The following is a 27,978-nucleotide window of genomic DNA, read 5'->3' as shown; positions in this document are numbered from 1 at the left end:
GGCGCTTGCGCAGCGACGGCGGCAATGGCGGCGGAGGACGAGGACATTGGCGAAAGGTGAGCGCGACCGGGACTGGTGGGGCTCGGGCGCGCGTCGTTCACGCGGGGCCGGGCCGAGGCTGGCCGGGCCGAGGCGCCGGGGACTCGCCGGACCGCCTCCTCGCGCCGCCCGGAGGAGAAACCGGGCCCGCTCGGCCCCAGACCGATGCCGGTCGGAGCCAGGGCGCGGGGAGGTGACTGAGTCAGACCCCGGCGGTGACCAGAGGCCGCTTGACCCCGCGCAGGGGTCGCCGCGGTGTGGTGTCAGCGTCTCCCCTGGGTCGTAGCGACGGTAGCCCGGCACCCGCCCCGGGCTCGTCGTCCTCGGGGCTCGCTCTCCTTCGGGGCCGCGAAGGCCTCGGACCCCGGACCCCGTCCTGCCCCGGCGCGGTCCCCGCTCTTGACTCCAGTCGCCGGAAACGGCCGAGTGGCTTTGCCCACTTCCGAGCGCGGCTCCCGCCTCCAGGTGCGCGCGGCGCTCCGTCCAGCCCGGGGCCGGACCGAGCTGCCGCCCGGCCGAGCTCCCAGAGCCTGGAGGAAGGGGCGGCGCCGCCTTCGGCCCGAATTCGCCCCAGAAGCCGCGGGACTGGGGGTGTCCAGGGAAGGAGGAGCCCGTCGCGACGGGACGGGGGTTAGGGGAGAGGGTTTCAGAAAACGTTTAATTTACAAGTGCTTTTTAGGAACTTAACACGATATGGATAGCAGGTTAAGAAGAATCTTTAACTTCTTCTGTGTGTGTGTGTGTGTGTGTGTGTCCCAGAAGACACATACATTGGGTGTCCCCCAAAAATGTGTACACACAGTTTGAATAATTATGAAGGCAGTGTTTATTGAAATACATTTCATTTTCAAAACTGAGCTCTCAGCTGTTAAAGTGTGTATACATTTTGGGGGGACACCCTGTAGGTTGGAAACTGAAAGTTGGAAGACGGTTGTCTAATGTGAAGCTTTTTGAGATACTAAGTTTACATTCTTCTTCTTACTTGTAACTAACTTCATGCCCTTGTCAATAGACAAATAGTGGCTAAGTGGGAAAATTCTAGCTAAAATGTGAACTTTAGTTCCTTCTTTCTCCAGGCTAGTCATTTGTATTGGAGAGTAAACAAACTTCTGTGCTCCCCCGTGTGTGTAACATTTGGATAACAATTCTACTTCAGGTGTCTGGATAAGTTTGCACGGGAGACATAATCGGATGATGGAAGAGAATGTGGAGCACCATGAAGACGGCTTTTGGAAATAGTGGTGTGGGCGGGGCAGGGCTGGGGGGAGTTACCAAATATTAGAAGCTAGGTTCTTCCCATGAGTTTCTTTTATGCTATAAACGGGTCCATTGTTTTGGTTTGTTTTTGAACTTCCTTGTTCATGTGAGTCGCTGATTGTCATGTGGACACAAGTGGGAACCTCACAGGTTGCTTCTTTCCATATAGTTTGTCATAGGTGTTTGGCTCTTTAGAGACTGCTTTTTGGTGGACACTTTTGTCTCCCTGTTTTAGGGGGGCTTGGAAGTCCAGGGTTTGGCCGTGAAAGGAATTTGTGGCTTTGGGTGATGGCTGGAGGTCACTGGGGACAGATTATAAAAATTCCTTAGCAGCTGACTAGCCATAGTGCCACGACAGAGGTGGGCCTCCTTGGTACTCCTGGCAATACACTTGAGCGGCAGCCAGTGTCCAAACTCACATGGCCTTCTGAACTGTACCAAGCAGGACAGCAAGTACCTGCTCCTGATGGGTGTTCCTAAATGTGCTCATATTAAACCTAAAGTTGACCCCATGTGCTAGGTATTGCTGTTCCCATTTTTCAGTTGGGCCTGCAACTGGGCCGCTACTAGCACCCAGGGACTAGCAAGGAGTAGGGCTGAATTGGAGCCCCTAAGTGTCGGGGTTTAGTGTAAGGTGCTTTCTCCGTATCTCCACTGCCCCTCACTGGGATGGCAACTCCTTTGGGACATTTTGTTCTTGTTCCTTTGGCTTACTTAACTGACACTTATTTAACCCTTGCATTGACACAGAGCTCTGTTTAAAAAAATTTTCTGGTTAACCAACAATAGAATTATCCCAACGGCCAAGTGGATTGTGGAAAAACAGAAGTCTTGAATCAAGTTTCCTATCCTTAAGACATTTCAGGTTTAGATGGAAAGATGACACTAACAAAGGAAACAATTATACAACATTTTAGGAAGGTTTTTAGAACATATGATTCTTGTTTCTTCCTTGGTGACTCAGTGAAGAGGGGCATGCCTGGGAGCCATTGGCTTTCAACATCTGATCCCTTTCAGTTGCAATAAAGTTAAGAAAGCTACATGTAACAAGAGTAGGGTAGACTTCCGTGAATTGCCGTAAGGTTGTCCCAGAGCATGAGTGTCAGTTGAGTTTAGAGGAAAGCTGTCACAGCATTGCTCACTTGCAGCGTAGACTATAAAATAGGTAGTTCGCACCGGTGTGCTGTAGCTGGCTTGTACTGGCAGCCATTGCCAAATTCTCAGGAATTTGATACCCGTCAGCAGCTCAAAATCAGCCATGGTGGTAGTATTTACACCATGGGAGTCATCAGATGCTATAAATAAGGGATTTTTTCCTCTCTTTCCCCGCCAGTGGATTTACCGGCACCCCACAGGATTTACATTAGAATTTGACTTTCATTCTTGGAGATAGGAGAGTGAATTTCTATCTTTTAAAAGACTGCTAAAGTCAGTGACTCCTCTCTTTTGCCACCTCCCAAACCTTTGCCATGTGATTTCTTTAAAATCACAGAACTCCTCAATGCCACATCGCAGTGGGCTTTTATTTTTCTCTGTACTTAACCTTTCTCGGTCCTTTTCAGTGTTTGGCGCGTGAAAGATGGCTACTCCTTTTTGAAACGCGTATCAGAGTTTCTGGCTCTTAACATTTTGCTGCTTCTCTTCAGACCGATAATCACTTGTATTAGGTTCCCTTCTTATTCCCACTCTCTAAATGTAGTCGTTCTCCAAGATTCTGTCTTCCTCTTTGTTTCCATTTTTCATCTTGTTTAGTCACCCGCCTGACACATCTCCACTGTGAGAACTAAAATCTCACCCTCCTGTGGAGCCCCCTTCAGTCGCCTAGTGACGTTTCCGATTATGTGCCAGATGTTTGCAGCTGGCTCCTCCAGTGAGCATGTCCAGACAGGATCTTATTTGCACCCTCCTTTCCCTGAACCAAACGATACAAAGTGCTCAGTTCTCCCTTTGACTTCCCTGATTTTATTAGGACACTTTGATTAGGGTTCTCCTGGTCATCCAGATTCAGAACCATGGCCTTATCTTTCAGTTCCCCTTTCCCCCTTCATTGCCCTGAATACCAAATCTGTTACTGTTACCAAGTCCGGTGGATTCTAAGCACGTCACTTCTCCATTCCCACTGTCACCTGGGAGCCACCTGTCCAGACCCTCCTTACTCCCATTTCTGGAGTATTGCAGGCCTCAGTAACCCATTCGATTCCTGTGCTCTCAACATAGCTTATTTCATTATTTGCTTTGACATCCCCAAGAGGCACAGTCTTGTCTGTAGCACAGGTACACACAGTGGCTTTGTTATAGGTCCTTAGCCTGACTGCAAAGGCTTTTGCTGGCAGAGTGGTTCCTCTCTCTCTTTGGAGTCACGTTTCCTCTTGTGCACAAGGCTGTAGCCCTGGTGTCTCTCTCATTGTTTCCTAAGCACGTTGGTTGCTCCATTTCCTTGTGGCTGAGTTCACATTGTTGTCTCTGATCCAAAACAGATTGCGATCTCCCTTTCTTTAAAGGTCCTCATTTTTTTCCTTAACTTTCTTTATGGCACTTATGTCATCTTTTGTAGTATATTTACTTGTATATAACTATACTGTATACTTACCTGGCAGGGGAGATACCATGATCATGTTGTATAGTTATTTGTTGTTTTTTTGTCGGCCCATTGAGGACAAAGCTTTTGTTTTACTCAGATGTCTGGTAGGAGCCTACAGGAGCTTTATAAATAGTAAAGTTCAATACATTTTTATTGAATTAAATAAATTTATGCTGGCACAAACATTACGAAAAAACCTAGTAGTTGATTATATGTTTTGCAACTGTGTGACTTAAATTTTTCATCCTAAGATATTCAAAGAATATCAAAAGATATATTCATAAGAATTCAGCGTTTGAATTTGTCTAGGAACAACAATTAGGATCATGAATTTAAGTTATTTCGGGGAGGTTGAGAATATGAGTCTATTTCTTCACCTTGGATGAGCCATCCCAGGCTTCACTGTTTTGCCTGTTCTCCAAAGTGCCAGTCACAGACCAGCAAATACAGATTTCAGTCCTGTGACAAAGCACTTAACAAAAAAACTGTCAAGTCCCAGAAACGTCCATTTTTTATTGAAAACAACACTGCATAATACATTTCAAAATTATAAACATTTCTGAAAGAGTCCTTAAAGATTTGGCTTATATTATCTATAATAGCAGTTCAGAAACATCATATTGTTAGGTTTTCAGTCTAGCCTTGTGGTTCTGTAATTCCCCACTCCTGATGGTGAATCATAAAAAATCATGTGGAAAGATAATTTTATTAAAAAATATTCAGTTTGAGACCTGGGATTTTTAATTTTCTTTATCTAGTGGATGAACTTATTTTAGAACTAACATGAAATGCCACTTGAATTTGTTAAGCAATTTAAATTACAGTGCAAATCTAAATTGCACATGCAGCTTTCTTTAAAAGTATGTTTGATGCTGTGTCTGACTACAGAATGCTTTGCTTACTGTGTGAGACAAGGTAGGAAACGGCTGGGGGGAGAATATTACCAACACAGGGCTATGTCTGAAACACTGATTCTCCAACTCTGGGTCTTTAAAAATTACAGGTTAGAAATGAAAAAAAAGTTAAAAGAATGTTAATTATGTGTTAAAATAGATTAAGGGCCTGTGTTGTCATTGATCTAATGGTTAGTGATAAATCATTTAAATATTTATTTAAAAATAAAATGGAATGTTAATCCTTTAAATTATGGTCATATGAGATATACTCTGTTTGTTTTGTTTTCCTCTTTTCCAAGAATGAGATTTAAAAAGTCAGTTCTCAGAAAAGAAGGTTTTTATTTGTCCAAGTGTTACAATGTCCAATTTGGAAGTTTTCGATCATTCATTGGTGAGGAATTATTTCAGAGGAATATGTGTATATGCACCTTTAATTTGAATATTCATAACAAAAATCAAAACCTCACGGTTTCTCTAAATGAAATAGAATACCGTGCTTAGAGTAGCTTATAGAGAGCAATAATAGACCTAATTTCTCTTGACAGTACCCACATAAGGATGGAGGCCATTTATAAAACTGTAATATAATGAAATCCTCTTTACTTATAACCTAATTAGAAATGTTATTTAAGTGGCCAAGAGTGTGTGGAAATTGGCCAGATTTCTGTATATTTTCTTCAGAATACTCTGAAACCTCTTTCACTGTTTCACAATATTTAGAGATTGTGCAATTCAGGTTTAGACAGTCTCAGAGAACAAAACCGGGATTACCAGGAAACTTTGTTTTATCTCTCAAACTTAAGATACTTAAAATCATATTCTTAATAAACTCTATTAATGTTAAGCACATCTTATTTGACTTTCCTTAGAATTGCTACATCTTGTAGTCTTAAAGATTTTCTTAGAAGTCTGCTCACTAGAAAGATTCCTTCCCTGTATTTATTACAGAAATTATAAAACAAGAAAACCTTTTGGTGCACATTGATGAACCTTTCTGTTTTCATAGATTGGTATAGTTCCTATATCTTTTCTTTCTTTTTTTCATTGAAGTAAAATTTACATGCAACATAACATTAGTTTCAGGTGTACAACGTAATGATTTGACATTTATATACATTGATCACACTAAGTCTGTTTACCATCTGTCACCATGTACATAATTACAGAAGGTTTTTTTTCTTACCATGAGGACTTTTAAGATTTATTTTCTTAGTAACTTTAAAATTTACAATATAGTATTATTGACTATAGTCACCATGCTGTATATTACATTCTCATGACTTATTTATTTTAAAACTGGAAGTTTATACCTGTTGATTCCCTTCACTCATTTCATTCAACTCCTTCCCCTTTGGCAGCCACCAATCTGTTCTCTGTATCTAAGAGATTGGTTTTTCTTTGTTTTGTTTTTTAGATTCCACAAATAAATGATATCATATGGTATTTGTCTTTCTCTCTCTGACTTATTTCACTTAGCATAATACCCTCAAGGTTCATATATATTGTTATAAATGACAGGATAGCATTCTTTATTATCATTATTATTATTGTTGCTAAGTTGTAGTCCATTGGCTGTATCAAACACATCTTCTTTGTCCATTTAACCACCAGTGGGCATTCAGATTGCTTTCATATCTTGACAATTGTAAATAATGTTGCAGTGAATATTTATTCATGTGCCTCTTGGCCATTTTTGTGTCTTTGGAAAACTATTCAGGCCCTCTGCCCAATTTGCAGTCTGATTGGTTTCTTTGTTCTTGAGTTGTATCAGTTCTTTATGTATTTTAGGTATTAGCCCCTTATCAGATATATGATCTGCAAATGTCTTTGCCCAGTGAATGACTTTTCTTTATATTGTGCTTGACACTTGGGTCACTTCTGAAATCAGAGCCTTAACAGTAGATGGTGTTTATTGATTATCTGCTTAAATAAAATAAGGAAGTTAAACTTTGCTTTTCTATTTATTTTCCAAAGCTGTGAGGAGGCATCTTGGTATTTTGTTCACTCTTTTATAAGTGAGCCACATGAATTTAATTTTTACTTTTGATTTTGTGACCTCAGAAGAATGGCTGGATATCTGACAAGCTTCAGTCTTGTGTCCTTAGTTACAGTATCATGTCCTTAGTTCTAGTCCTACACTAGAAATGCAGAACAACACTGACATAGGAGATCATGTGGAAGGGGCAGAGAGTATCTTTGAGGATGAGGTTAAGTTACCCCGAAGACAGGAGGTGAGGTTGGGCAGGTGTTGAGAGCAATAGAGGTGGCAAGCTAAGGGGCGGGAACTTGTGAACAAAGGGTGATCAGCGAAAGGATGGAAAAGATAGACCCCTGCCTTTCACCCTTGAGAAATGTGCCTTTGAGCTCATTAGTGCTGGTGCTCAACCCTGTAGATTATTTCTAGGAAGTAGAAGACAGTTTCTGTAAAATCTGGTTATGGTGAAACTGATTAGACAGAAACATCAGGACGTAGGGGAAGAGAGGTATTATACAGTTCCATTGTGAGTGAAAATAAAATATTGTACTATGTTTTGTTAAATATAGATTTTTTTTAAGTTTAAATATACTTTTAAAACTCCACTTAAAAAAATTATCTGCTTTGATGAAAAGGTTGTGAAAACATGAAGAGTGTTAGTGGGTCTCTTGTGGTTGAAAAGACCTAATTTTTAATGTCATGCACTAGACTTGGCAAACATAAAAATATTATTTTGTCTCTTCTCTTTGAGTTAAGCCCATCACTAGGAGACAGAATGCATGGGCAAGACATCCTGTCCTTTGGAAGTTAGATTTATGATGAGAGGTAGACATAATTCCTGGTATATAACATTTTAAACTCTAGTTCCTTGTACATTGTAGGAATTCAAAGACTGTAATTCTTTTCTTACTACTGAAACAAAGATTGCATTTGTGTTTTCTTTTCCCCAACATGTCTATGACGTCAATTGGAGTAATAGTAGATTATAGTTCATTTCACTTGAATTTTCTTTTTTTCTGTTCTGACCTCTGATTCTCTCTGGCAAAGAACTGTGTTTGATTTGAGGGATATTTCAGAAAAGTAGTGAGGCTGAGTTGTAATTTAAGTTCTCGGTACTAGCTCATATTTTTGTGAACACACGTGGAACTTTATGGCCATTCCTGGGCAAGGACAAAAGAGCGTCTGCTCAGTAATGGTTACTTTAAATTCTTTAAACTCTAAGGATCATGAGATTCTTTTAACTGTTTGTTAACTGCTTTTTTCCAACAATTGAAAAATTGTTGAATAAACTGACAAGTTCATTGCTGAAGCCTTAAATTGGTTTTCGTTGATAATTTGTAAATAGGTGTATGTATTTCCAAGAAGGCTAATATTAATAATGTTTTACATTAGTTTATCCTTTGATGATTAGTTACATGGAATGCTTGTGGGGGGTGCCTAGAGTCTTATCATCTTATCCTGTCAGTGCAAAAGGTTTGACACTAGCAGCAGAAAACATTAGAGAGCCTCATTATAATACAGGCTATAATGTATCTTCTGTGCAGGTCTAAGGAATGTGACTTACCCTGTAGATAATGGGAACTCATACAGTTTAAGGAAGGTCATCACCTGAGAAAAGTGACTTGTACCACTTAACTTGCTAGCTGTATACTCTTGAACCTGCCTGGTGCTTAACACTCCTAAACCTCAGTTTTCACATCTATGAAATAAGGGGATAACTTGGGCTGAGAGTAACCTACATTGTGAGGGACTTAATCGCTCAGCAAACGTTTACTGACTGCCTGTTACACATAATGCCCAGAGGAATTACATGGGGAAGGGGAATGCAGGAGGATGAGCCTGCAGAGCTTAGAAAAAGCTGGATGCTGGGTCACCCCATCCAAAAGTGGAGTTTTTAAAAGTATATTTAAACTTAGCACACTTCTCTACTCACACCTATTCTTACTCATGTGGTCTGTGATGTTATTAGTAGCAGCTAAGACAGAAACCTAGAAAGCCTCTGTTACAACTTTATACCCAACCAGTTATCAAATCCAGCCTGTTTTACTTTTTTTGGTGTAAAATTTGATTTATGAACTGCTAAGGTTGTAAGTGTTCACGTGTTGAATTTTGACATACACATACTTCTGTCATTCAGTCACCTCTTAAAATAGAGAACTTCCTTATCATCCCAGAAAATTACCTTGTTACTGAAATGATTCTCTTGTAATTCATTGCAACCAGTTCATTTCAGATGAAGCAATAACTTTTCTCATTCATATCATCAATGTATATCAATATGCCTGGTATTGGAATAGAAATTGAGAAAACAGTCATGAGCACAGAGTCGTTACCATCAAGGATATTAAGTTGGGTAATACTGTATTTATACTGATGAATAAATAAGAACTTTATAAAACAGTTCGGGAAGTAAGAAAATAAAGTTTGAGTATAAGGTGCCATCCTGCCACCTTGATCTAGTCCTGTTTGGGGAAATGAAATCTAATCTGAGATTGGTGAGAGGTGTAATGAATCGTGAAAGGCAGGGGAGATGCACATTCCAAGGATGTTCAGAACCAAGAAGCAAGAGGACAGGGAATATTGTTTGACTAGGGAATAGAAAGAGTAAAAACTGGCAAAAATGATACAGTAGTGTCAAGTGTAAGACTGAGTCTCCCATAATAGGTCAGCTAGAGGGAAGTAGCCCTAACTTTGAGGTGAGGAGTGATGCAGAATGACAGGTCTTTGTCAGTTCCTGTCTTTGAACTCCTGTGGCCCTTAGCTAAAACTCTATTTTAGGAATTATTTCCTAATTAATGCCACATCATTTTAGTGAATTATTATTATTGTCATCAGTATAATGTCAACTACCATTTATTGAATGTTTCTACATATTTTATCTTGGGACACACTCCATGCTATTTGTGGTAGTGGTCCTCAAAGATAATGGTCTCCAAAGGTATGTCCTAATCCTTGGAACCTGTAAATGTTTCTTTATATGGCAAAGACTTTGCAGACTTTTAACTTAACTGATTCAGTTAAAATTGTGAGATGGCCTTGGATTATCTGAGTGGGCCCTAAATGCATTCACTAGTGTTCTTCCAAGTGAAAGGCAGAGGGAGAATATAGGCAGGCAGAAGGGGAGAAGACTACACAGGAAGGAGAAGGCAATGTGGTGATGAACTGTAGTGACCCTGCCATGGGTAAGGGATACCAGCAGCCGCCAGAACTCAAAAGAGGCAAGGAATGAATTTTCCCCTGGAGCCTCTACTGGGAACATGGCCCCCACTGACCCCTTAATTTAGCCTAGTGATACCGGTCTCCCAAACTGTGATAGAATAAATTTCTGTTGTTTTAAGCCATCAGGTTTGTTGCAATTTGTTACAGCAGCCTTTGGAAACAACCAGTGCACTTGTTAGAGCATGCATTATGCACTTCCTGTGTACGTGGACTCAGGTGCCTTTTCCTTCACTGGAAGTGCTTGAAGTACTGCTCCACCTTTGAAATCATCCTGCTCATCTATGAAGATCAAGTCAAAAGCAACTTCTGCTTATCACCAGGGCAGGAGTTGAAGGCTCATCCTCTCAGTTCCGGTTCCGGTGCCCGCACTTCTTTCCTCACCTGTTGTCTCAGGCCTGCTTCCTTTCTCCCTTTGTTCAGCTGTCTCCTGCCAGATGCCTGGGTCATTCTTTTCATTGACTGTTTGCTGGAACCCAAAGCTTTTCTGCTAAAGTTAACTAGGCAGATTGTACATGGGCCAGTCCCTGGGAAGGGCACAGAAGAGAGGATTACAGAGAAATGGAGCCAGGCTTAGTCCTGAAATCCCTCTTCTTCTGGACTTAAAGCTATAAGCCTATAACTTTCATTATCATTTCAGCTGGATTGAGAGGGGTTTTCTGGAATTTGCCGTTATAGGCCACCTATAGGTTTACTCCACCTTCCCCACCCCTGCCAAAAAGGAAGGAGTACAGACAGGAAATCCTTTAACGTTCTACTCTTCACTGTGAGATTCAAAGTCTTATTATAAAAACAGCCTCATGTTTTAATAAGGCTTCTCTTCTCTCAACCTTCATAGCAGGTACCTTTTTTACCTGCTGTGAACCTACCATGGAAATGAACCTGCTCATGGTCACTGACTTTTGTGCACTTCCATCCTGATAAGAAGACATCTTGCAATGAACGGGGTAGGGGAATGACTTTTTTGTCTTTTTTTTTTTAAGTATTTTTTAAAATTTTTTATTTATTTATTTTGAGAGAGAGGGAGAGAAACATCGATTTGTTGTTCCACGTATTTATGCATTTAACCTGGATTGAACTCACAACCTTGGCTTATCAGAACAATGCTCTCACCAGCTTAGCTACCAGGCCAGGGTTTATCTTTTCTTGTTCTGCCCATTTTTAATCTCTGCTTAATTATTTGTAATCTGACTATCCACAAAGATAAGCTAGATGGACTTTGATACCTGCTTGTAGGTTCACAGGCTGAAGTTGAATGTCTGTATCCCAGTACTTGATCACAATGCTTTGTACCTATTAGGTGAATTTTGTCACATAGATAGCTTTACCCTCACACAAACAGTGTTTCCTGTTCTGCTTTCCTTCTCTGTGTATAAGTCAGGAGTTGAGAAGAACATTACCTCACCTCTTTGTATTTTGTTTTGGTGCTCTAGGTCAGGATGGCTAACTGGTTGGCTTCCCACATGGTGCCCTACGTCTACATCACACCTTAAAGAAGCTGAAGAGAAAATTTTAAAATGTAAGGTTTTCTTCTTATGAGTTAAATGAGCCGTCTGCTAAAATAGGTCCAATGTTCACATTGTCCTGAAACTTAAGATTTTGTGGTGTGTGAGTTGTTGGACAAAACAACTAACATGACTTCTCCATGTCATCAGCAAGTGCCTAAATGTGGGGGACAGAGGCTTTCAAACTTTTTGGTCTTGTGTGTCTGGTATACTCTTAAAATAGTAAGGACCCTAAGGAGCTTTGTTTATGGCTATCATTTATGATGTTAGAAATGAACACTGAATAATTTAAAATATGTTAATTTATTAATTTATTTTAAAATAATAGTAATAAACCCATTACAGGTTAAAATAAATAGCATATTTTTTAAAAATGACTACTTTCCAAACAGAAATGTAGTAAGAAGTGTAGTATCGTTTACATGCTTGCAGATATCTTTACTGTCTGGTTTAGTATAAAGCATCTGGATTCTCATATCTGCTTTTGCATTTAGACGGTTGGTAATCACATTTTGTGATTTCTGGGAAACTCCACTGTATACCCATCAGAGAATAAGAGTGAAAAGGCAAATAAAGTTCTTATTATTGTTATGAAAATAGTTTTGACCTCATGATCTCCTAAAAGGGAGATCTTTGTAGATCCTTTAGGAGATCTTTGAGGTCAAAACAATTTCATAATAGAAGATTTACTGGGCAAGTCATTTTTCTCTGCTTCCTGATGCTTACCTTTATAAAACAAGAGGGGATGGTCCTTAAAATTCCTTTCCATTCTAGTATTCTGGGATTCTTTAATTCTATGTTTGTAATGATGTGGAAGCCTTTTTGTCTGTTTCTTATGGACGTGAAATTCACCCAGACTTGCATTGTCAGGGTGTTCCCAGGTATTCGCGGGTATACTTTTAAGCAGTAGTGTTTGTGGTATAGTTTTGTCTGCTGGTACAATTTAGAGGCATGGATTAAGTGGTGCAGTTCACATGAGTGGTTGTGTACATATGTGCAGGTGTGTGTGTGTCATGTATGTTTTTCATCCTATCTACCACAAATGAATTTTCTTGCCTGTGCATTCCAGTGATTCAGGAGTAAGTCGTCATGGCTGGATATAGCCATAGGAGGGGACAGTTAGTCATCATAAATGAATTTGCAACATGCAAATAAATTTCTATTCACTTTGTATGCTTTGTTCTCTGCAAAGCTGGGAAAGATGTCATTGAGGTTTATTTTAAAAAAAAGCTCTTACAAGCTGCTGAGCTCACATGTGCAGGGTGGAGAGGGAGTCTTGTGGCTTCCCCTGTGCCTCCAGGCTACCTAGGTCCTCATCAGCCCTGTGGAGCTCAACCCTGACTTTGTGTTCATGGCACATATTATGCCAAAGATGGAGTGGTTGGCCCTTCAAGGTGCTGATACCTTGCATCTGGTTGAGGTGCCTAAAGGGCTGTCCCATGGGTCTGAGCATGATGAGAAATTTCTGAGGAAGCTATACCAGGTGCTGCTGGAGGTGGATGTGTTGGAGGGCACCCCAACAATGCCCAGAGTCTGCATATCTGCTTCCCATCAGCTGGAGATTCCCCAGCATGCTGCTGACTGATGAGGAAAGCGAGACCTAACCATGCCAGGCATCAGTTTTCCATTCTGTAATCATGTGTATCTTTGTTTGTGTATGTCCTGTTTGCTAGTTCTGTCTTGTGTATCCCCAACCCTTGATCCAATGACATACTAAACAGTGTCCTTGAGCTCAGTATTTTTTTTCCTCATTAAAGGTTCAAAAACAAAACAGAGCAAAAATTTTTGTCAGGAGATAAGAAAGGGTACTAGATGCCCAATTAATGCACTTAACTAATATATTGATTCCCTACTGCTTGGTTCTAGGGGTTGCAAATAGGACTGAGAATTTGCCCCTAGTCCAATATCAGACATGAAAGCAAGTGGCTCGTACGGAAGGGGGGATTCTCTAACGGAGATCACAGATGGTTTTTATGGGAATATGCAGACATCCGTGTTCTCAGTGCTGATGTGATTTGGTTTGGCACTGTAAAGCTGGATCATCTCCTTTCTAGCCTGGTGGCATTTCCCCCCACTTGGGCACATGGACTCTGTTAATACTCTGAATGAATGCTGTGTTTCCTGTTTTAGTTGAGATTATTAGTTAAAGGGCAGAAACTCCCAACTCCCCAGTATTTGTCCACTGCAGGTGAATCTCACAAACAAGTAAGGGGGCGTTTAAAGTGTATAATTGTTCAGTTGATAATGTAAGTGAATTTCAGATTAGTTTCATATTCTCTGAGAATACTCCCCTTCTCAGAGGTAGTGAAGCTAAGCAGAATTTCTCTTTCATGTTTTTATTAGGTGTCCCCAGCATATATAAAAAAGAAGCTGTTCGTATATCTAATGGAAATAAAATATGGACACTGAAGTTCTCTCACAATATTTCAAATAAGACTCCACTTGTTCTCCTCCATGGATTTGGAGGCGGCCTTGGACTCTGGGCACTGAATTTTGAAGATCTTTGCACCAATAGACCCGTCTATGCTTTTGACCTTTTGGGCTTTGGACGAAGTAGTAGACCCATGTTTGACAATGATGCGGAGGAAGTGGAGAATCAGTTTGTGGAATCCATTGAAGAGTGGAGGTGTGCTCTCGGACTGGACAAAGTGATCTTGCTTGGACACAACCTGGGTGGATTCTTGGCTGCTGCTTACTCACTGAAGTACCCATCAAGGTAAGTGGCGGGGACAGAAGAGAAGCACCCTTGTGCTGGTCTCTCGTTCTCGTCTTTGGTAGTTGCTGGTATCTGAGCCTCACAAGATAGATTCTCTTAAAGGACCCTATACACCAAATAGTCACAACTGATGGTCAGTTTAGTAGCTGAACTAATGATGCCAGATTTTCCTATTATACATGCTATACATTTATAGAAGGCTTAAGAAAGGACTACTTGTTAAACTTAGAATATGTACAGTTGAAGCCACAAATAAAAACTGTTGTGGCCCTGCTTACTGCCACTGTTATCATTAGACCTATGGATCCAGCAGGTTTCCCAGGGTAATAAGCTGCAGCAGGAAACCATGAGGTTAGGAATTAGGAGGACTAGTGCTGTCTTTTAGCTGAGAGCAAAGTCACTTATCCCCTAAGCTCTAGTTTCCACTAACCTGCAGAAAATACACCTGCATAGTGTATCTTACAGGGCTTTTGATTATACTGTGCCCTAGCCTTTATTGTCATAGAATTATTTTTATAGTCATTGAATTAATGAGTGTTTGCTTCAGAATCTTTGTATTTTCTCTACCTGATTTTCTTATGCTATTTCCTGTTATTTATGTTACTTCTCTGAGGGGAAGTCACATTAGAGTGCTAAAAGAAAAATAGAAGAAAAGCTCATTTTTGTTCATCTTTTGGAAAGAAACAAGACATATCAGCATTTTTGTGTAGCCAGTTATTGTTCCATTGGACTAATTTTTAAATCCAAATTGCAACCAACTGTGACATTGAGGCCTGTGAATGAGACATTGGACGACAGTCATTTTCAGAGTGCATTTATAAATGCACCTGGGAGGCTGCCCATTGTCTACTCCAGGTGTGCTGTGGACACAGAATTTGACATGTGGAGCAGCAGCCCCGTGTACCTGAGGTTTTCTTCCTCTGGAACAGCCAACTTTTTCTCTACAGATTCTTTATCTGAACTTCAGCATTTACACTTGACTTTTATGGAGAGTTTATGGTACTGTTTGGGCTAGACAGTAATAGTTTTTTCAACTGGCAGACTGATAGTTTCAAAAGAAAGAAAATTTTCTTCTCCTGGTTGGCTGTTTGGGGTTACTGCCTTTAATTATGTCCTATTCTCAGTGACACACATTTGCCACTGAGAGAAGGAAGTGGATTCTTTCCTAGTGTAAGACAACAGGGCTCTTTGTGGAGGTTGGGCTTCCTTTGTTTCGTAAGGGATGTTTATTATGTCTGTCTTGCGGTGTTATCCCTTGGAGGTATAACATGGGTCTCTTGACCAGACTCTGGTTATGAAACGCCTAAGTCTTAGAATCCTGACCCTTCGTGGCCGTGGCTATCTGCTATTTAGATTAGTTGGGGAGATTTTCATTTGCAGTTGTGAAATATTTAAAGAAATAAGGGGTTTCATTAATTCAGAAGGGAATGAGCACTTTAAAATCACATATAAAAAGGAATAGCAACATATTTTGAATGACATGGTTGACAAAACAAGTATCTAAAACAAAGCCAGTGATCCCTGCCTTGGACTGACTACATTAATAGAAAATGATTTTTGACTGTTTGTGCCTAATACTAGAAATAAAATTAAAGTACTAAAACTAAAGTGTCAGGATCCAGAACCACCAAATATTAGCAATAGATGAATATGAGAATGCTTGAAATAATTAGCATGTTTAAATTGGCTGATTGCTACTAAATATGGAGTGAACTCCATAGAATGTGTTGGGTAGTCAAGCCTATATTTTTAACTGCATAACTTAAATTATTAAATACAACTTAATTTCAAAATAATGAGGTTCTCCAGATTTTCAGATATCCCAAATCATGAATGAAGTTCACTCGGAACCCTGTGCTTGGCATATAGTGGGTGTCCAGTGTTAAGTGTATGAAACAAGGCCACTAGACTGGTGGCTTTAATGCCATGGCTCACATAAGCAAACCAGAATTTAAGCCTGAAAATGTCTCAAGGTGAGGAAATCAAAACCTAAGGGCTATGAATCACAAGCAGCCAGTCTTTCCTCTGGCTCAGTGGAGCACTCCTACCTATCTACCTCTGGTTTGGTGCTGCTTGATTCAAACCAGTTTTTGCTCACATAAACTCTTAAAATTTTTAATATGCTTCATTTTATCTTTTACTAGTATCAGCTAAGCAAGTATGGAACTATCTCTCTACTCTAAATGTCTCTTACCCACCTTTCAAGTATTTGTTATAAACTAAAGAAAAGGACACTAAGAAACTTTTATTAACTTAGAAAGTGTTTCGCTAAGAGATCCATTCCAAGTTACAACAGAGTAGGGTACAACTGGTCTTTACTTCGCCACTAAGGTTTTCAGATCATCTGACCTTTTGACCTTGCCTGGCTCTGTCTTCTGACTCTGCAGGCCTGGGCTGAGCAGTTCTTCTCAGTCTTTCTTGAGAAGAAAGGCTGTTCTGCTTGATCTGAAGTTGGAGGTATTTAGTTTGTTGTGCTCTGGACCTGCCGCATTCTCCCCCCAGTGGCTTGGACACAATGTGAAATACCTGGGCCTAGCTCCATCCTGAGACTTCCTCATTTGTGCACTGACTCGAGTTCTTTCTGGTCCTTTTTTATTTCTTTCCTTGTTCCATAAGTAGGTCCTGCGGACTCTCTTGTGCGTTTTGGTTCTGGGTCTGATTATTCTCTCACCGTCTTCCAACTCAAGGCCTCCTCTAGTGACTAACCTGGGGAAGATGCCTCTTTATGTTTCCAAATTGATGGCTGCTGTTCTTCTGTTCCTGGTCTGCTGGTTCTTTGTTTTTCTTGTAGTTTGAATCAGTCTCTCATGCTCAACAAAGATGTCTGATAGGGTGACTCACAGGTGGCATCTGGGTAGACCCACTCTAATCCTGGATGTGAACAAGCAATCCCATCATGCTGTCAGCTATGGAATATTAGCAGTTCGGGTCTGGATTACCATACCAATTTAGAGAATACTGCATTACATCCGAATAACTGCTGCCAGATGAGATGACCTTTTCATTAGAAAGGAGGCAAGAAGATAGCCTGGGAACTTGGTCTACAGCAAGGTTCTAACAGCCTGTGAGACACAGCCTGTTGTGGCCTGGCTTTCCTGAAGGAAGAAAGAAACCACTCGCCACTTCCACGCTCTAGCCTTGTCTGCACTTCCGTCTGCACTTCTGGGTCCAGGATGAATTCTCCTCCAGGAGTCTTCCTATTTTTGCTTCTGTAACTATCTAACATTTACGTGATAGCCTTGCATAGTCTATTTCATTTAAAAGACTTACAACCCAAAATAAGGAACAGTTATTTTCTGAAGTCTTTTTTTTTACATGTAGTGGAAGCAGATGATATATATAACTCCAGTTTAGACATTGTTGCAGAATTTTTAAAAAATGGTTTTCAAACTTTTTGACTATAACCCTCAGTAAGAATTATATGTGTGTGTGTCTGAAACAAAGTTTTGTGGAATGATACGTTTGTTATATATTTTCCTGTTCCACATTATATAATTTTATTAAAAAACAGACTGGCTCTGACTCTAAATGAATTTTACTACCCACTAGTGAGTAATGACCTGCAAGATTAATATAAGGAATTATGGTGATGTTCTCATGTCATCTGGGGGACCAGGAAAATCCAGACTGGACGACAACTGTGCTTACTATTTGATTATACTTTATAAAATTTGTATATCCTTCTAGACAAGGACTGAAAAGACATGGGGAAAACAATGCTCCAAATGTTTACTGATCATCTACCGTGTGCTAAGCACCAAGAAAGGCTGATGACACAGGATCAAACAATTATTGGAGCAATTTACTCTCTTTAAAAAAAAAAAAAGGCCATGTACTCTAGTATGTACACTTTGCGTAATTTGTTAAGTGGGCATTCTTACCTGGGAATGATACTTTCAAGATCCGTAGCAAACAAGGCAAACCAAAACTAAGGCAAAATTAAAACAATCACTAAACTAGACTTTCCCTCCTTCAAATTTTCCTTTGTCTGCCCCCTTCTTGGGTTAGCAGGTCTGGGATAGCCTAGAGCAGACTGGGCAAGATCCCATAACAAATTTTTAAGAACAATTTAGTCATCTTTTAGGGTAGAGTGTGTTTTAATAGAGTTAATTTTTCTCGTTAAGGGGTAAGTCAATAGTGAATAATACTATTTTTTAACATGAATCTTTGCCACTTTCAACTAGGTGGCTGTTTCATAAATTTTACTCATACCTCTGACATGCCTCCCCCTCCCCCTTCCTCAGATCCCAATGTGGACTGTATAACAGGAATTTAGAAGGAAGTCAAAATACCAGAGATAGTCTCTGCCATTAAAACAAAACAAACTCATTTCCATCCCCCTTCCATACAATATTAGAAAATAATAGTCTCATAAAACTTTTATGAGTGAAGGCACTCAAAGTCTGTAGAAATAATCTTGTATCACACATTTCTACGTAAATTCATAGTTACAAATCTTGGTGCTGTGAAATCTGGAGTATGGTGTTAGGACTGGCCTAGAGTGGATCAAGGTGAACGGCTTTACCTTTACCAGTGTCTTCCTTCTGTGTGGCTTAGCCTGTCCTTAGGAGAGAGCCTTCTGCCCAATGGCTGTTGGCATCTGTTAGTATCCTGGAGTCAGGAAATTGGGATTTTAATCCTAGTTCCACATTAACTAGCGTTATGTCCTGGAGCAGGTCACAGTGCATCTCAGCTTCCTTCTCATCTGTGGGATGAAAGATTGGACTGACTTCTCCAAGGGCCCCTGGAGCTCTGTGCTCTGAAGTTTTCTGTTGGAGAAAATGCAGTCAAAACGGAAGACTGATTACTAACTCATTTGCTGGCAAAACAGTAAAAAATGAGGAAAGGGTAGAATCTAGGCCAGTTTAGCATGATGTCGTGGGTAGGGCAGGTGTGCTCCTGCTCACCAAACTGGGATCCAAAACTAGGATCTTTTCATCCCTCATTTTACATTATCCTTATGTTTGGGAAAAGCTCATTTAAAGTTCTCTTGAACCCACTTGAAGTCCTAACACCTCTTAAGTTATCAGAATGACTGGTTCGTAGGAGATAACTGCTATTGGTGTCTGAAGTGATTTTATGAGTGTAGTACGAATCTTCAGTCATTTCTGCAGTGTCAACCTTGAGACAGATTGAACCACTGAATTTTTCTGAGTGGTCATCTGCCAGAGTGTAGCTTAAACAATAATAATAAATACCATTTCTCAAGAATAGTCACACAGTTATCAGGTACCCTTAGATAACACCCTCAGATCCTATCATCTCAAAAGTTTACATGTAAGAAGCACATGGTGTAACCTGTTCAGCCATTAGTCTTGTTTTTAATCTGAAGGTTTTGAAGGTGGTTCATTCTGTTTTCACTTTATAGATCCTGTTAATTCTTGATACTCCAAGGGTGAATTTGCCAAATGAACTTAAATCTTTTTTTTCCCTAACAGGGTTAGTCATCTCATTTTAGTGGAGCCTTGGGGTTTCCCTGAGCGACCGGACCTGGCTGATCAAGACCGACCGATTCCAGTTTGGATCAGAGCCTTGGGAGCAGCACTGACTCCCTTTAACCCTTTAGCTGGCCTCAGGATTGCAGGACCCTTCGGTGAGTGCTTGGAGCTAGACCCTAGGAAAGCAGAATGTTTATAGAAGAGCAGTAGAGTATTTACTGATCACCATTGTTAGTCAACATCTTAAAAACAAAACGGAACCTTACTTTTTCTCCTCTAAAGAGTATCAGTCCATGCGTGAAAATGAGTGAAACCAGACTCTCCTCCTCGATGAGGAGTCTGTAGTGTCAGCACTACAGGTACTTAGCAAAGCCGAGAGGTGGGAATTGCTGAGGATGAGGTTAGTCAGCCCTGGGCCTGGGGAGAAGTGCTGTGTGACCTATTGGTGAGCAGTTGAGAGCACTTGTCAGGCTGATGCTATCCAGCTGCAAAGGTGATATCCAGCCACAGGTCCCGGAGCCTGACTTGACTGACCATGGGGACGGCGGCACCACTACACCCAGGTTCCTTTCTTGTTCTGTACTGTCAGAGGGTTAAGAAGATAAAATCATTCTTTTCCACAAAGATTTGGGGGACTCCTGATTTGTGTTTTCAGTCATATTTTGAGGTACCAGTGTTTAGTCTCTGGTTTAAGTTCATTTGACTCTCAGCTCCTCAGAGAGTGTCCTTCCCTCATTGTCACAGAGTATGATCGTCTGGACCTCTGCCCTGCCCTCTGATAGCTTGTATCAGTTAGGAGTGCTTTTAGCTGCAAGTAACTGACTACGTAAGTGGTTTAAACCATAAGGCCTTTGATTATTTCCTTAATGAGCAGTCTGGAGGCAAGTGGTTTTAGCATTTGTTCTGGTAGCTGGCTCATAGAGGTTGGGGTTTGGCCTGCAGCTGTGATCTCCTGGCCTTATCTTCACAGCTGCACTGGCATGAAGCATCGTCTCACAGAGCAGCACTCTGAGTGAGAAAGAAGCAGAGCACAGAACATGGTCTTTTCTCCACAGTGCTCTTTGTCAGGGGAGAACGGCTTTCTTGGAAGGTCCATCCCAACAGACCTCCCCTCGTGTTTCTGCCCACCAGCAAAACCCCCACAAGTTTCTGTGACTGAGCAATCATGATTTATTCCCAGGCTGGAGTGAAGGGCCTACTTTCCTGAGCACATTGTTGCCTAATATACAAGAGTCAGGTTCTATTAGCAAGAAAAGAGGAGAGGCTTGAGGGGTGGATGAAGGGGTGGAAAAGCACTGCGGAGGCGACTGTAGGTTCTGCTCCCCTCTGCGCACGCCTGGCCCCTCCTTGCCCTGGTGCCATCCCTTTGGGATGGGGAGAGCAGTGGGACTGCAGGAATCGAGGTGCAGGATTGAATTGTGACCACTACCCCTCGATCCTCTCATAGGCAGCCTTTTCCCTACCCCCACCGTTTCACCCCTCCTAGTAGAGCCACTCCTCCTTAGTCTGCTCCTCCCCTGAACTACCTAAGAATCTGTGTAGTAAATGGCTTTGACTTGATCACAGATACACAGGTAGCGATTATAGGAAAATAAAGTACGAAACGAAATTAGGAGACGGTGGTAGAAGGGGGACACCTCCCGTTTATTGCTTGCACGTGGGGGACGGGTAATGTAGACTATTAACTACAGCATAAGCATTCTTGATGGAGCTGCATAATTCTTCCAGAAACAGGGAGGAACACCACTAAAGAAGTGAGAGCTTGCTAGAGTTTGGGCCGTGAAAGCAGAGGGGGCCGACTCGTCCCCAGCCCGGGCGATGGCGCCTGCTTCCATCCCCTTCCCTCTGGGGGCCGTGTCCCTCCTCGCCCCTCAGAGCCTCTGGATGGCCTTGGCAGGGAGCACCACAAGTGTTCCAAGAAGAAATTCTATTTTTTCACAGAAATACATATATTGTGGGAGAAGTTCAAGTTAACAAGTTAATTTTATGTATGAGCTGCTCTGTTCATCTGCCATGTTCAGTAGAATATTTTCCTACAAAAACAAGTCATGGAAAACTAACATGTTTTTGAACTAAAGCACATCTACAAGTCAGTATGGGACACTTTAATTTTCTTTAAGCTCTCCTTAGGGAACTTGAGAGCAACTTCTAGGATATATGCTTTTTTCCCACCTAAAATATACATTTGAATACTTATGTGGTAAGCATATAGTGCTTATTACATAAGCAAACACTAAAACTTCCTATATTAGGTAGCCTATAAGTCAATTATAATTTAAAACAAACAGATTATTTAAAACATTCATTTTCTGTTAACTAGGTTTAAGTCTAGTACAGCGTTTGAGGCCTGATTTCAAACGGAAGTACTCTTCAATGTTCGAAGATGATACTGTGACAGAATACATCTACCACTGTAACGTGCAGACTCCGAGGTAAGGATCTCCTCGATGTACTACATTTGTATTTTAGACTTAGCTTTTTTGGAAATATGTGAATAGGAGATTTTATCAGTAGTTAAATGACTAATTCTTAATTTACTCATATATTCTTGGAGCACTTTCTGTGTAAAACACTGTACTGGATTCTGATGGGAGATTGAAAAGCAAGACGTATTTTCTTCCCCTAAAGTGCTGACGGATCACATGAGGAAGTCTTGGTCTCGGGCATCTCTAGGAGGCAGTTAAGAGTCGAGAGAGAAAGATTTCAAATAAAACCACATTCCCAAGCTGAGGAGGAACGTTCTCCCAAAAAGGGGGACTGGATTAAACAAGTAAATGGTTTTCTGTACCATGGATTTTCTTAGAACCATCTGCTCTGCCAAGAGTATTAATCTCCCAAATGCAGGGAGATGCTGTGCAGCTTTTTTCAAGTTCATTTGATGATTGCCCCTCTCATTACCAAGCAGCTCTTAATGTCTGCAGTGGGGGTGGGAGGAAGGGGAGAGGGATTCTGCTTGTATTTGACAGTAATTACGAGGAGGAGAGAGCATGGTAGCCAGAGGGAGCAAGAGGGCTAAATAAACATGTTTCTTTAAAAAAAAAAAAGCCCGGCCGGGTGCGGCTCAGCGGTTGAGCATCGACCTAGGATCCAGGCAGTCGGGGTTCGATTCCTGGTCAGGGCACATGCCCGGGTTGTGGGCTCGATCCCCAGTTGGGGGCGTGCAGGAGGCAGCCGATCAATGACTCTCTCATCGTTGATGTTTCTCTCTCTCTCCCTCTCCCCCTCTCCCTTCCTCTCTCTGAAATCAATAAAGATATTTTTTTTTAAAAAAAGACTTAAAAAATATTGACATTGGGTGCAAGGATCCAGTAGAGAAAACAGAGCCTGAAGATGGTGGGGAACTAGGAGGTGCCTGAAAGACAAGACCCTAGAGTTGCTGGGCTGAGGATCCGGAAGGGATCAGTGAAGGTGAGGCCCCAGGCCTCGGGCTCGCTTGTGTACCAGCATTAAGGGAGCTTGTCAAAAATGTGATTCCCGAGCCCTGTTTCCAAGAGTCTGACTTAGCATTTCTGGGCTGTGTGGTTAACAGATGCTTCAGATGATTCTGGTGTAGGTGGACCATGGCCCTCACTTTAAAACAGAAGTGGTGGTGCCTCGTCCTTCTAAGACTGAAACTTGGGTGAAAGGCTGGAAGCAGGGACAGTCTCCCTCACTTTTTTCCCTCCCTCCCTCTTGGCAGCAAATATGTACAGCTGCTTCACTAAAGGTTGATTGAGGTTATGGAGGCTGTTGAAGCGTAGCCGTGGCCTCCGTCTTTAATCACTACGTTAGAGGGAGGCCGGAGAGGTTTGGGGTCCTCAGGAGACTGTTTAGTGACTGGGCAGTCAGGTCTGGTGGAAGGATTGATGCGTTCCTAGTTTTTAGCCATCTGCCCAGGTGCCTCAGGTGTTTTCCTACACGGTCTTAGTGTTTTATTCCTCATTTACTCCCTTTTTGTGGTTACTTGTGCCTGGGTAGCCTTGCTTATGGTGGAACTTAAAGTCTTCATAAAAGGCAATTCAAAAGAATGCCTGGTACTGTGATAGCAGAAATAACAGCAACACCGACCTGACCTGGGAGTTTGCAAAATGGTGTGATGGTCACTCAGCCAAGCGTGGCTGCAAGAGAAGACACAGGAGAGGCTCAAGGAAACCAGCTCTTTATACTCACTTCCAAGGGGTCATGAAGCAGTGCCGGGGTTTGGTCAGGTGGCAGAAAACAGAAGCAAAGGAGGGAAGTCTAGGTCAGAGCCTGTATGGGGCTCTTCAGGAAAGGCAGGGCAGGGCAGAGTGAGCAGTTTGGGACGGGCTGATTGAATAATTTTGGTGTGCTTGAAGATACAGGGGTAGTCTGTAGATGCCTGGTAGCTGGTCCTGGGATGAGTAAGGCAGAGGAACATTTCTGTTGGCCCACAGGTTCTGTTCCCGGAGGCAGAGGCAGGGCTCTGATCGCTTCGTTTGCATATCAAAGGCATGTTCCCCTTGAGTCCCTGGCCATCTCTAAGAAATAGCTCCCTCCGGGAGGCACAGCCTCTGTCAGCCAGAAAGGTTTTAAGAGGTCAAATGTCGTAATATGCAGAAAATTAAAAATATAAACAATACACAAAAATTGCTTAATGTGAATTTCTTCTTATCTTGGTGTATAGGCTTTGCCGTTGCCTGTAAAAAGCTGCTGCCATGAACCTGTGGAAAAGCTTCTACATTTGAAATAAGTTAGAGTGAAAAGTGTATTTTAACTATCCCCATAGGAAATGTAATCGTTTGGTGACGGAGTTAGGGCTGCATGTTTTGCTTTAGAAGGTGATGACTTTTTTTAATAACTAGAGTTTGAACATTCTTATTTATTTGACAAAGCACATATCTTCTGTGGGACGTATACAGAAGTATGTATCCTCTGTGGGTTGTTTCATACACATTCTAGTAAATTGACTTCTATTTAATTGAGGTTTTTTTCTTAAGTGGGGCAGAAGCTTACTGTGAGTCTGTTTTGATAGAGGTGGAAGTGTGATGCATGCTCCTCTCCAGAAGTCACCCGTGTGATTTTCTTCTTTCCCTTCAAGTGGTGAGACAGCGTTCAAAAATATGACTATCCCTTATGGATGGGCAAAAAGGCCAATGCTCCAGCGAATCGGCAAGATGGACCCTCACATTCCAGTCTCGGTGATCTATGGTGCCCGGTCCTGCATAGACGGCAATTCCGGCACCAGCATCCAGTCGTTACGACCACATTCATACGTGAAGACAATAGTAAGTGGGTGGCTTATTTGTGTTTTCAGCTGTAGGTGAATCTGTTCTATCATCTTTGCCTTCAGTGAGATTCCAGGCTACCCCGTGCTTTCACACCTGAGCTCAACGCTATAGTCTCTGTCCAAGACCTGAGATCACTGTGATGCTGGTTGGGTTGGACCCACACAAGTATTCATGTCCAGATGGTGGATTGTCTTTCGTAAGGGCCTTGCCTGTTCCTGAAGCCATAGTGTTTTTGAGGTGGGAGAGACCGAAAGAGGGACAGGTCCAGTAGCACCTTGACCAGCTCCTACCTCACAAGGCAGCACATTCTCACTTGGTTCAGTTTATCTGCTGGCCCTTCATTAGTGGCCGATTTGGAATAGTTTATTTTTTTGCATGTTAAAATTTTAACAAATTTCAATCGATTTTTCTCTTTATTCTCTCAGTCTTTATTGATAGAAATATACAGGGTAGGGCAAAGTAGGTTTACGGTAGTGAGTACACGAAACACAGTTGATCCTTGTATTATTATTGATTGTTGTTTTCCATGCGCATTGCTGACTAACCCTACTTCTCCCCACCCTGTATCATAGCTAACAGCCATAGGAGAATGGTGCTTAGCCTTCTGTGTTTCATTTACATACAGCTGTCTCACTTTCATCGCAAAGTGTCTGCTTATGTCATCATTTTCGTAAATGCTTTTACTTGCTGACCACCTGACTGCTTGTCCTTTCCCAGGCCATCCTTGGGGCAGGACATTATGTGTATGCAGATCAGCCCGAAGACTTCAACCACAAAGTGAAAGAGATCTGTGACACTGTGGACTGAGCACCATGGCGGGGACAGGGAAGGCGTGCTGACTGGTGCAGTTCCTCAGCAGTAATCTGTCCACAGAAGAGTAAGGGGTTCAGCTGAAGAGCCAGGCGGGCTTCTTGACTGTACTTTGCACATGTTTTCTCTAGGAAGCTGCTTGCACACTTAAACCAGTTAGTGCCTTCTAGAAGAATGCCTGTCCTTTCTCCTACCAAAGTCAATATGCAAGAGCCTCCGAATCTAATAGCTTTAATAAAAGGTGGTTTGTCCCTCTGCTGTACTGAAAAATGGTAATTTTTCAACTGAAATTGTTTTCATTTCTATCTAACTTTGCTATGTCAGGTACTTTTTATATTTCAGTCTGTATTGCCTATTTAAAAAAGTGATTTCTGAACATATATTTTATATACTGTAAAAGTGCACTTTGTTTTTTTTTGTCTGCTTGTATTTACCATGTCTAATAACTGATATATAATGCATCAAAATTCAATGTGTTTCTGTAAAAATGTGTCACCTTTTTAGAATGCTTCACTTTTGAAATGGAGTGATGAGACAGCATTTTGGTTAAAAAGAATAGGAATTGATCACTAGCATTAATTTTCCTGTTGTCTATTTAAGGCTGCAAAGCCATGGTTAGCATTTTAAATGTGATCCATCCTGATATATCTGCAACAGTATAACTCCTGGGATCTGTTACGTGTGATGCAATTTTACGTCAGCAGGGCACAGCATTAACACTTAAGTGATCCAGTACTGGAAAGCCCTAACGGCTGTCCTTCCTCACCTTAATCCTAGTCTGCTCCATGAGCTAGGATGCAGCAAAAGGAGCTGATTTCCTCTCCGAGGGGATAGTAAGACTGTTACCTTCCAATAAGCCAAATCATACACTCTCATTAATATCTAATCTTGTAGATCGGTGCTAAAACTGGATTAGTTTTTACCACTAAATATAAAAACAGGTAGTGCTGTTACGTCTCATGGCACCAGAGATGAGCTAGCACTTGGGTTTGTTTGGTGTTTTTTAAGAGTTTTGTGTTGATTAAATAATTTACATGCTTTAAGTTGTACTAAAATTCTATAAGGTTGGTTAAACTATTTAACAATAACTGCCATTGGATTTAGTACTTTTTTGCTGTTTTAAAATGAGAAAAACCTCTTTGGAAACTGTGAAAAAGCTCCACGTGGTAACTGGCTGCTGAGAAGACCCTTCGAAGGAGAAAACGGAATAGGACTGTCACCACCGAGGCATGTTTGGGTTAGGTTTGCTGATGTTCTTGTCTAGGAGGAAGGTGGTTATGTAAATAAAAACAGTAACCGAGAGCAAATAATGATGTAATGCTTTCGACTGTTGCATTTTTAAAATGGTTAATTGGGAAATTTCTAGTTGGTAGAAGTAAGGTTGTATCACTCTTGATTAACTGCCAAAAAAACCGAATGTTGTTTTCAGCGTGATCTCCCTACAAAAGAATAGTCAGAGTATGCAGATTACACTGAAGCACAACAGATAGGTTCCCAGTGAGTTTGTCTCACTTGTCAGATTAAGTAGGTTAGTGAGAAAGTAACATGAGCACCAAGGCATGTCAGATTTCTATACTGTTAGAACAAAAATAGCCTTTACGTTTTAGTTAGTATTTTAGGTGGCCAGGTTCAAACACGTGGTACAGATGACTTGGGTAATAGTTCGTATCTTTGTTTGACAGACTCTCCCGTGTCCCTTAGATCTTCTTTGCTGGACAAATGACAGCTTTCACTTGCACAGGAGGCTCCTGTGTGGGAAGCCTGGTCCCAGCCCTTGGAGGGAAGTTTCTGGGTTCACTTAGTGGCGTTTCTGGCTATGAATGTGCCAAGTGATTCAGGAAAAAGATGTGCCCAGATGTCAAGTGGAACTTGTGTTCCTACTGATTGATTTATTTGAAAAATACTGTCATAATTCTTTTTAAAAATTGAATTTTACCTCGGGCTGTAGCATATCTACTTTGTGAAGATGGAGCTAGTGGGGAAAACCAGTCCTCAAACTCCTGAAAATACAGTAGGTGCTCAGTGTTTTTTTAAATCGATTACAGTATTTAATCTTTGCTAAATTATGCACAATGTACATCATTATTTTACAGAATAAATTTTACTGTGGTAGTCACAACAGGAAACTGCTGTATATGTTCTTGAGTTGTCAGTATGGCCCAGTCTGTTTACACCAGTTATTATAGGACCATGGATCCAGTGAGTGTTCAGAACGCTTGGCACTGAGGGAAGGCTGCCCTGCGTGGTGTGACCTCCACATGTGGCCTCCTCTGTCCACACATCCCTAGCACCCAGGCTGTCCCACTAGAAGGGGCAA

At 41.5% G+C, this 27,978-nt stretch overlaps 1 protein-coding gene and 1 pseudogene across 1 annotated transcript; both read left to right on the top strand.

Annotated features, from left to right (window-relative positions):
* The first annotated feature begins 17 nt into the window (after nt 1-17).
* On the top strand, nt 18-27,787 carry ABHD5 (abhydrolase domain containing 5, lysophosphatidic acid acyltransferase). The gene is made up of 7 exons (XM_087824845.1): nt 18-56; nt 11,398-11,483; nt 13,813-14,185; nt 19,624-19,778; nt 21,944-22,055; nt 24,662-24,848; nt 25,569-27,787. The coding sequence occupies exons 1-7, from the start codon at nt 25-27 to the stop codon at nt 25,656-25,658; spliced, it is 1,035 nt and encodes a 344-aa protein (XP_087680971.1). The 5' UTR covers nt 18-24; the 3' UTR covers nt 25,659-27,787.
* On the top strand, nt 12,146-13,723 carry LOC148091402 (multifunctional methyltransferase subunit TRM112-like protein pseudogene; annotated as a pseudogene).
* Nucleotides 27,788-27,978: the final 191 nt, after the last annotated feature.

Source organism: Miniopterus natalensis, chromosome 15 (assembly GCF_054644295.1).
Source record: "Miniopterus natalensis isolate mMinNat1 chromosome 15, mMinNat1.hap1, whole genome shotgun sequence".
NCBI lineage: Eukaryota > Metazoa > Chordata > Mammalia > Chiroptera > Miniopteridae > Miniopterus > Miniopterus natalensis.
This window is presented reverse-complemented; position numbering and strand designations above follow the sequence as displayed.